Here is a 10,974-nt window from a genome sequence, read left to right as displayed (position 1 = left end):
GCATTCAGACTATGTCATGACACCTATAAGTCCAAGTCTCTCTCAATTCAGGCCAAGTTAAAACATTACTGCACAGTGTTTAGGACAGAGTGCCTTTATGAAGCAGAAACCTTGACGAGGATGGCTGACCCAGTCCTTGAAAAAAAGAAAGAAGATTCTTACGAAAAATCTTAGGCCCAAGAAAGTCGATGAGTGACCCAAACACATTTCGGTTAAGATCGAATTTGGAGCTCTATAAGATAGTAGAAAGAATCACGACTGTGAGGAGGAAAAGGAGACTGACGTTTTATGGGCATATCAAAAGAATGAACTCTGAGAGATTGGCCAACAGGATACTTTTTCTGCAGGAAAAGTGGAGAAAACAACCGAGATGGCTTACAAAGGTGCACAATGCCTTGGTAGAGATAGGTATCAAGGAGGAGGATATAAAAGAAAGGTCATCAGTTAGGAAGAAGTTTGCGGGAATGAGGGATGCGTGTGAAGAGCAACATGTGAAGCCACGGAACATCTTGGTGGAAGAACGAGCAAGAAGTCAAAGACTCAAGTATCTTTGGCGAGAGTGTAAAGAGAAGGGTATCAGTCTGCGTGATAGAAGGAAGATTGCATAAACGTGGCCCACAGGTGGCCGTATCGATAAATATAATAATAATAATAATAATAATAATAATAATAATAATAATAATAATAATAATAATAATAATAATAATAATAATAATAATAATAATAATTGTTACCGTGCTTCCGCGACTCATTGAGGAATATGAAGCGCATGGGTTGAATGAGCAGACGAGCAATATTCAACGTGTATAAGTATATAAGTTAAACTAGCAAAATCCCACAAATTTCATCTTTCTTTTCTACAAATTTTTCAATTTCATAACCACAATTTAACAACATTTAGAAGAGCAGACACACGGGAGCTTATCAGCTCCAGGTAACAAAATACGAGCTCTACGGTACAACATGAGCCTCTAACATGTACAATTATTGAGCTCCCTTTTACATGAACATGACCATACTTTGTCTTCAATTCAAATACAGGAAGAGACCTTCCAAACTTGAGTCACAACCCATTTCACAAAACAATATACGGCCCACAATGGCCTATTGATGCAGTCTTTCGATTTACATTATTGATAACAAATTCACAGATCTACCTTACTTACTTAATTACTAAGTTTACCTTCGAGAAACAGAAGTCAAAGGAATATACTAATCGGCCACAGCAAAACAAATTTAGAAAAGGAAATCTTTAAGATGGGCTGATAACAATTTAGAAAGGAAGCGGACACCAGTCGCTCGAAAAATGGAAAGATTAGAACCCTAAGTGCGCTGATGACCCGGTGAAGCAGAAGCTAATCCCATACTACATGGTGACTAACTGGGAAAAACATTTAAAGCTGAAAAACGTAAGTTCAATTTCAGAGTTACAAAAACTTAGTCACCCAATTTTATTTGAATGGGAGGATTACGAGGGTAACCACTCGTGCTCCCTCTTAATTAAACCAATTTGCCATAACGGAAATAATTATTTAAGTTGGAGGCTACCCTATATTGGACGAGAAAACAAAGCCCTAACGGTTAAATTTTAAATGGAAACTGAGAAAATCTTCCCTACACTTCACACGCAGATAAGTGCAGTCAGATAAGTTTTATTCCGCCATACCTTATCAGCTGAAACGTTTTTCAGGCCGTAACCTCGCCTCCCAGCGATTCCTCGAGGGAAAATCCCTCTCTTTCACGACGGGCACACACAATAACAACAGCAATGCAAGACACTGAGGGTGAAAATGCCTCAGCTTATATATAGAGAGAGCCGGAAAGATCTAGATGTTTACAATCCAAGGATTGGATTGGACAGTTTACATTAACCAAAAGAGAGGGCCGGATTGGTTTGAAATATTACGTTTGAGATTAAGACAGGCTGGAGAAATTAGAGGAGGTGGTAGAGGAAGTATGTGCAACTTTGGAACTAAAAATAATAAACAACGGCATGCTATCACCTTTACAAATATAAAGATACAGGATTATTTAGGGTTTTATGCTCAAGAGGCTCTCATACACGGTCACACTACGAACAGGGCTTCGGTGACAACTCTTTCACATGTCCACGCTATTTTTTCGGCTGGGTGGCGCTCTTCTCTGCTCAGTCGGCCCAAGAATAATCAAACGGGCAGACGCCTAGTTGGCTGTCGCCTATCCCCACCATGTACACCTGTCTCATCAAAAACGTGGACACGTCCTTCTCCGACTGGTTCATTTGTAATGAAATTGATGGACACGGCCACTCAATCTGGGAAGTAGCCCGGCTTCAGGACAGATCTACTGGACAGACCTCACCGGACGTCCTCGCCTTCTTCCGGGAACAAGCCCAAGTGGAGAACTTCATCGCAGATGGCGCCATCATCGCTGGTCGACGGCACGAGGTGATTCCTACTCCCGATTATCTCATCCGTGACCTGCGATCCCTTATAGACCCTCCTCTCACAGTTCAACCACGTTCATCTCGCCCGACGACGTCACCAACCCCAGCCTCCATTACGTTTACCATTACCACACCCACCTTCACTACTTCTGCCTCTACTCCCTTGACTACTTCGCCAGTACTTACCACGACTAGCCACTCTTCTCCTATCATGTCTACTCCCCCATCTCCTTACCTGCCTCTCTCCCGAGTCCATTGCTTCCCTCTGTCGACGTTTCGGTTACCACCTGTGCGGCTCCAGCTACGCGCCGTAGATCCATGCCCGATGCGGCAGCACCGCCTCTTCACCCATCTCTGAGCTGCGTAGTCCGAGGCATCGACCCGGCCATCACGGAACAGGATATCCAGACCGAACTTCAACTGGCTGGTGTTGCGACCCGTCGAGCCTTTCGGATCTTCAACGACCAAGGCCCCACGTTCATGGTCCGTCTTCAGCTCCCATCTCCAGCCGACGTTGACCAGCTGATCACCACCGGCGTCCGTTTTCGCGGAAGAACTTATCGCGTGGAACTTTCCCGCTCCCCGCCCCGCCATGTCCGTTCTTCTTCGCCCCACACTTCTCCTCGCCCACCAACGGTCCCGCCACCCACCCCACCCCCGCCGCCCCTCACCGTCCCCGCTCCCCCACCCATACTTTTTCTACCACCCCTCCCGATCTTGGACCTTCTCCGTTTACTCGCTACTTCCGTCACCAACATGACCTTAACCCTGTCCCACCTTCTCTCACAACACTACCCTCCTCCTGCCTCCAACTTCTTCCGCACCCCCTTATTTCTCCAGCTCAGTATGTGTAATGTAACTCTCTGTAGCGCTATGTAACATTGTATTTTGCGAAATGCGCGCCCGAGATGCTTTGCTCCAACAATAAATAAAGTTATCATCTCCTTTCCCCTCCGGTGTTCGCGGGGGTTTGCTTGTGCGGGGTGCCTTGCGGGTCTCCCCTGGGGTCCAACTTGTTGGCCCGGTCTCCTTACGCCAGTTTACTACACAATCTCTTTCTCTGGTATGTACGACACATACGCACTGCATTTCCATTTTTTCTCTGTTTTTCTTCCTCTCTGTAGCCGAAGAGCTCCTTAGTTGAGCTGATGGCCCGCCCTTCCTCGCATGAGGAACGGGAATGAGATAACCGCTTTGATTGATTGATTGATTGATTGATTGATTGATTGATTGATTGATTGATTGATTGATTGATTGATTGATTGATTGATTGATTGATTGATTGATTGATTGATTGATTGAGGCTCTCTTATATGTCGATGGCAGAGCCATCTATCCATGAAAGAAAAAACTGTTACAATATTTCAAGTTCAAAGTATTTAGCAGAGATGGACATCGAAGAGAACAGCTCTAGAATTCCCCCGGTACAATAATAATAATAATAATAATAATAATAATAATAATAATAATAATAATAATAATAGATTAGTTTTATATACGAGGCCTAGAATGTCTATTTTGTGCCATTTATCGGTAGTCTTGATCTCCTCTTTGGCTAACCAAACTCTCCCTCACGTCTTCTAATGTCAGAAACATCCATGATTCTACTTTATTCCGTGTGTCGGAGAAAATATACGAGTACGAAGTTTTTCATACCCTGATTCTTAAAGTGCGATGGTTCTTGTGAGATAACAACGTATTTCTGTTTCAGTATCAACGTGATACTTTGTTTCTAGACACCAAAGCAGTAGAATGTCTGTTGACTTGGTGCTAAGAGGGATGCATGTGGAAAGGAAAGAATAAAATAATAATATATTATTCTTAATCAAAATCTCGTAACCATTTGTAAATTCAATCCGTATAAGCATTTGCAGTCCGTACGGGCCGAAATTGGACGAGAAGAAGAGGTAGAATGTTAGAACACAGAACTTGTTCAGTTAGTGTTTGAGGGAAGTGTAGGCGGTAAGAACGGTAGAGGTATGAATATGACAAACAGATTGAGCAGATGCAGTAGTTACGTAGAGGTGATAAATTTAGCACAGAACAGGGTGGCATGGACAGCTGCATCAAACCAGTCTGTGGACTCAAACAAAAACAACAACAACATATGCAACACGAACTTTACAATAACATTTCTTACCAACGTAACAGCAAATCTCTCCATAGCTCATCGTGGGTAAGAATAACCTAACACATATCGCTTCTTGTGCCAGGCTCCTCACTTTCATCTATCCTATTCAACCTCCCTTGGTCAACTATTATTTTTTCCCGACCCCGACGGTATTAGGTTTGTCTTTCATTTACACGTCCTACGTGGCCCTTGTCTTTCTTTGGTCGATGCTACTACTTGTAATTTGTCTCTCTGGTTAGTGTTGGAAGATGATGGCTTCCTGTTAAAACAATAATCACTACCACCAACACCACTCTGCACACAAAAACAAAATAACCTAGTAACCACATGTTCTGGTCCAGTAGCCACATCCACCTCACCCACTTCCATACCGACAATCGTAGCTTTCACACGCCCGGCACATTAGCAATCCATTCAGGGTGAGAGTACCTTGCCTGTCGGAGTCAGCCACGAGGTCTGCGTTTGGAAAGGAGAGGGAGAAACACAAAGGGGGAAGGACAACTAGGAATACAGATGACGTCTACCAAGCATTTATAATAAATAATTATTATTTGTCCATAATTAGTACAAGCGCACTTTACCAACCTTACTGTGTTTCTTCAAGATACCAAGAAAGTATCTCTCTGACGTGGAGAGCACTGCGAATGGATCAGTGAATCCTACAAAACATGGTATTTAAGGTAGGATAAGGGAAAATAGAACGCTAGTCATATTTTTCCAAATAAATTAGGGAGGGGAGCTTCAGAGGAGGCGTTCAATATAAAACTGGATGTACCTATTTTAACGTTGGCCTCACAGTGCAATTGGCAATGAAATAATGACTTAGAATATTATTTACAAACAGGTTTTTCTTCCTACGTTTTGCCGGGATACATCACTGCCAACAACTAACCCTACAGGGAGGTGCTATGGAAATCAGCCCGTGAATCTGATCTCGTCTACATTTGGAGTTGTGACAGACCAATCAGAAACCACTACACCACCGCAGCTCATAAGCTAAATACCATTCCAACATGGAAAGTTATTTTATCCCTGAAGTTCAAAACTGGAAGAGATAAAAATTAAAGCAGCTCAATGTTTGATTTCCGATAACTAGTATTGTTACAAATTTTGGGCTGGGAAGAGTTGCGAGGTCGGCTAGACGGTACGTTGGAACGTAATATGAAGATAAAGTTACAATTCAAGACGACAAATCTGGAAGAAAAATTAGTGACCGGTATAATTTTCCGAGGGAAATATTTGGTAAATTTCCAGCTTGTTTGATATCATTTGTGGAAAGACAAACAATAGAGAATCTGACACCTGGGTCATTGATTGATTGATGGATTGATTGATTGATTCATTCATTGACGTTTTAACAGTTACTTTAAAAGAATAAAGTAACTAAAAACCACAATAAATGAAAATACGCAGTGTATGATTCTAAAAACTTCAAAGAATGAAATAAAAAATCAAAACACAAAATACACTGACTGACAGAGCAAATGCAACACCAAGAAGGAGTGGTCAGAACATTATGCCAATTGCAGGGTAGACTGACGTCACTGAGGTATGCTCATGATGTGAAATGCGCCGCTGTGCTGCGCACGTAGCGAACGATAAATGGGACACGGCGTTGGCGAATGGCCCACTTCGTACCGTGATTTCTCAGCCGACAGTCATTGTAGAACGTGTTGTCGTGTGCCACAGGACACGTGTATAGCTAAGAATGCCAGGCCGCCGTCAACGGAGGCATTTCCAGCAGACAGACGACTTTACGAGGGGTATGGTGATCGGGCTGAGAAGGGCAGGTTGGTCGCTTCGTCAAATCGCAGCCGATACCCATAGGGATGTGTCCACGGTGCAGCGCCTGTGGCGAAGATGGTTGGCGCAGGGACATATGGCACGTGCGTAGGGTCCAGGCGCAGACCGAGTGACGTCAGCACGCGAGGATCGGCGCATCCGCCGCCAAGCGGTGGCAGCCCCGCACGCCACGTCAACCGCCATTCTTCAGCATGTGCAAGACACCCTGGCTGTTACAATATCGACCAGAACAATTTCCCGTCCATTGGTTGAAGGAGGCCTGCACTCCCGGCGTCCGCTCAGAAGTCTACCATTGACTCCACAGCATAGACGTGCACGCCTGGCATGGTGCCGGGCTAGAGCGACTTGGATGAGGGAATGGCGGAACGTCGTGTTCTCCGATGAGTCACGCTTCTGTTCTGTCAGTGATAGTCACCGCAGACGAGTGTGGCGTCGGCGTGGAGAAAGGTCAAATCCGGCAGTAACTGTGGAGCGCCCTACCGCTAGACAACGCGGCATCATGGTTTGGGGCGCTATTGCGTATGATTCCACGTCACCTCTAGTGCGTATTCAAGGCACGTTAAATGCCCACCGCTACGTGCAGCATGTGCTGCGGCCGGTGGCACTCCCGTACCTTCAGGGGCTGCCCAATGCTCTGTTTCAGCAGGATAATGCCCGCCCACACACTGCTCGCATCTCCCAACAGGCTCTACGAGGTGTACAGATGCTTCCGTGGCCAGCGTACTCTCCAGATCTCTCACCAATCGAACACGTGTGGGATCTCATTGGACGTCGTTTGCTAACTCTGCCCCAGCCTCGTACGGACGACCAACTGTGGCAAATGGTTGACAGAGAATGGAGAATCATCCCTCAGGACACCATCCGCACTCTTATTGACTCTGTACCTCGACGTGTTTCTGCGTGCATCGCCGCTCGCGGAGGTCCTACATCCTACTGAGTCGATGCCGTGCGCATTGTGTAACCTGCATATCGGTTTGAAATAAACATCAATTATTCGTCCGTGCCGTCTATGTTTTTCCCCCAACTTTCATCCCTTTCGAATCACTCCTTCTTGGTGTTGCATTTGCTCTGTCAGTCAGTGTAAATAACATCCTCATATGTTTTTCTTACAGCGATAATGAAATTTGTAGGCCGCCTGGTGGCTATAATCGTTCAGGCGTTGAAGTTTATATGCACTGACACCATGGTTAGCCGGTTCAAATCACGATTAGAATGTTGACCGGAAGTGTAGGAGAGGTGGTGTCACAGACAGATATAGTCTATTAATTAACATTTTAATTAAAAGTAAGAAATTGGATCAAACTATTGTATAGTAAATAATAATTGGTGTCTGTTCGCGCAAACGGTCATGTCTCCCAATGCTCTTCCTATCCATTTTTTTTTTAAACTGGTCACGCCTCCCAGTCATATATGTAGTCCATGAGAACAATTTTCGTTTTGTTCATTTTCGTAAGCTTTCGTCTAAAGCAAAATTAACCTTACCGTAGCGCACTCTGAGAATGTCATGGCTTATAATGTACTTAAGGTTCATTTTCCTTTACACGTTAGCATGAACACGACGAAGATTGTTCTGATGGACTACGTATCCATATGTGACTTTGAGGTGTGACCAGTCTTGAGGAAAATAATGGATAGGAAGAGAATTGTGACGAATTACTCTGTCATACCTTGTCATAATTCTTGTGGGGACTCTCTCTGAAGAACGTTAGTATATCACGTATCGAGAAGGAAGTATCCAAGTATTCAATAGAATATAACACTATCTGCAATATTATCATTCTACTGTTGTTTACTTAGAAGAGAAGACAAACATAATCACTAGAGTACATGCCAAAAACCTAGATTAAATTCGTAGTATTCATATCGAGTGAGGGCATATGACATTGTTGATGGTGATTCATCCGTTGGGAGGCGTCGTAAAGCTTTGAGAAGACCTTTGGTGTTATTCGTCAGGAGGAGGCCACGTGCTTATACCGGATTTTACTGTCTCCCTACCTCATTATCATCCCACATTCAGACGCGCAGGACGCCTATGGGAGTCAAATATAAGTACCTGCACCAGAGGGGCTGAAGACTTCCTCGGACACTCTCGACAGTAAAAGGCATATGATAAATAAATAAATAAATAAATAAATAAGTAAATAAATAAATAAATAAATAAATAAATAAATAAATAAATAAATAAAGTTATTCCGTGCTCTTAAAACTAACTAATCCTCACAATATTTATCCTTCTGTGAGACGCAATGGCCAGAGATTCCGTGAACTTGTATGTGCTGATTCTAAGGACTTCAACAATGGTAGAATGCATGGAATTTGTAAGAACTATAATTAATTCTTTTCTTCTATATAATTTTAAGCAGCCTCTTTCTTTAAACACCTGATGACTAGCATTGCGAACGAGTGATGCAGATTCCGAGGCGTCATAGTGAAGTAAATCATTCGTAAATTTATCGGCAGCGAGACGTGAAAGTAATGAGTTCTAGTTTGTTCCGTGCTATAGGAGAAGTTCAAGGAACATGTTTTCTCTGTACTCACGAGCACTGACTCTTGAAAAACTCTCTTTTCGTGTAACACTGCTATCACAATTTGTAGTTGTGATAATGAAATACCGACTTGTATTTTGGTGATATTAGGGGCCCAATATATCGCATTAAAATAACTTCCTACTCACCTAACACGGCAACAGTAATTTAAAATATTGCGGTCACCACTCATTTATTTAGTCCAATACAGTGTGTTCGTGTGCGGTTCCAATACAACTGTGGCTGACCGAGAAGTTAAAAGTAACACTGTCGTAGTTGGTGCGATGAATCACGCGGAGTGCTGAGAGTTCAAAACACATGTTCGGTAATAAACATAGAGCCAGTTGTGGTGTTTTCCCTTTACTGTGTGTGGCGTATTGTGTGCAGCATTTGGACAAGCACAAACATAATTTCCCGAGCCAGAAGAATCCCCGGCGGGGAGTCGAGGTGTCGTCCAAGCTGATCATTTAGCCAAGAAACCACGAAGTTTTAACCACACCGTTTGTGTTCGTCTAAAATGAAATGGCGTATGGCTTTTAGTGCCGGGAGTGTCCGAGGACATGTTCGGCTCGCCAGGTGCAGGTCTTTCGATTTGACATCCGTTGGTGACCTGCGCGTCGTGATGAGAATGAAATGATGATGAAGACGACACATACACCCAGCCCCAGTGCCAGTGAAATTAACCAATGATGGTTAAAATTCCGGATCCTGCCGGGAATCGAACCCGGGACCCCTGTGACCAAAGGCCAGCACGCTAACCATTTAGCGATGGAGCCGGACTTCGTCTAAAGACGAAAGGTCTAAAAGAGGAAGAGTTTAAAATTATGGAATCTAATGAAAAGCAGGTCTAAGAAGGAAGATCTAAAGCGCAATCATGTCTAGCAGTAAAAGATGTACCCCCACTATGACCCACTGTGCTGACGATAACATTAGCAGTGCAGGTCTGTTGCATTTCTGATCATTGTTTCTCATTCAATACACCGTGCGTTCATATCAAAACTTCCCAACTTGAATAACTTTAATGGTCCTATTTTTCTTTTATTTCCTGTCCTTACAGAGAAAAAATAATGACCCTCCGTGGCTCAGGCGGCCTCTTATGGCTCGGTTTCGTGGTTCAAATCCCGGTCACACCCTGTGAGATTTGTGCTGGACAAAGCGGAGGCGGGACAGGTTTTTCTCTGGATAATCTAGTTTTCCCTGTAATATTTAATTTCATTCTCCAATATAACTTCATTTCATCTGTCAGTCATTAATCATTGTCCCAGAGAAATGCGAAAGGTTTCGGCAGCCGGCACAGTTCTTACTTTCACCGCTAGATGGGGTCATCATGTATTCCATTCCTGACCCGCTTCGAACTGGATTTTATAGCGGAAATATACATAATTTAGGAGTAGTATATAAACTACAATCAGCGATATCTCTGGATTTCCATCAACAAAAAAGGATAAAAACAGCAAAATATATGTGATTTTTCTTCAATAAGAACAAAAATGTAAAATGCTATGCTCACTACTCCCTACTAGAATAGTGAATAACATTACAGCACACAAATAAGTATATGATACCGAATCCTTTAAACTATCGTTCGCCGGGCTGAGTGGCTCAGACGGTTAAAGCGCTGGCCGTCTAACCCCAACTTGGCAGGTTCGATCCTGGCTGTGTCCGGTGGTATTTGAAGGTGCTCAAATATGACAGCCCCGTGTCGGTAAATTTACTGGCACGTTAAATAACTCCTGCGAGACTAAATTCTGGCACCTCGGCGTCTCCGAAGACCTAAAAAAGTTGTTAGTGGGACGTAAAGCAAATAACATTATTATTTTTATAAACTATCGTTCCATCGTCGGTCGTGTGCCACAGTTGCTTCGGTAGAAAAACATTGATTCATAGATCTTATGGCGCGTCGGATTCTCTCTTGTTACTTGGTCGACCGATCTACAGGGTTCAGAGGAGAGCATTACTACTTCAAATGAGGAGCAAAATGCGCTAATTAAAAATTTATTGAATTAAATCAAGATAATCTCGGTGACTGAAAAGTCATAGAAAAAACAAATGAAATTTAGCAATAAATATTGTCAATCAATCACATTGAA

The 10,974-nt window shown here is 43.3% G+C and overlaps 1 protein-coding gene across 1 annotated transcript in view; it reads left to right on the top strand.

The window, feature by feature from the left end:
• The first annotated feature begins 2,743 nt into the window (after positions 1-2,743).
• The window catches only part of LOC137500991 (uncharacterized), a 69,717-nt gene continuing 61,486 nt past the window's right edge, over positions 2,744-10,974 (top strand). Inside the window, exon 1 of the mRNA XM_068227795.1 lies at positions 2,744-3,269. Coding sequence (XP_068083896.1) covers positions 2,744-3,269 — 526 coding nt within the window. The remainder of the gene's footprint in view (positions 3,270-10,974) is intronic.

Source organism: Anabrus simplex, chromosome 5 (assembly GCF_040414725.1).
Source record: "Anabrus simplex isolate iqAnaSimp1 chromosome 5, ASM4041472v1, whole genome shotgun sequence".
In the NCBI taxonomy this organism is placed as follows: Eukaryota; Metazoa; Arthropoda; class Insecta; order Orthoptera; family Tettigoniidae; genus Anabrus; species Anabrus simplex.
Note: the sequence above shows the minus strand (reverse complement) of the source record. Positions and strands in the feature narration are given on the sequence as shown.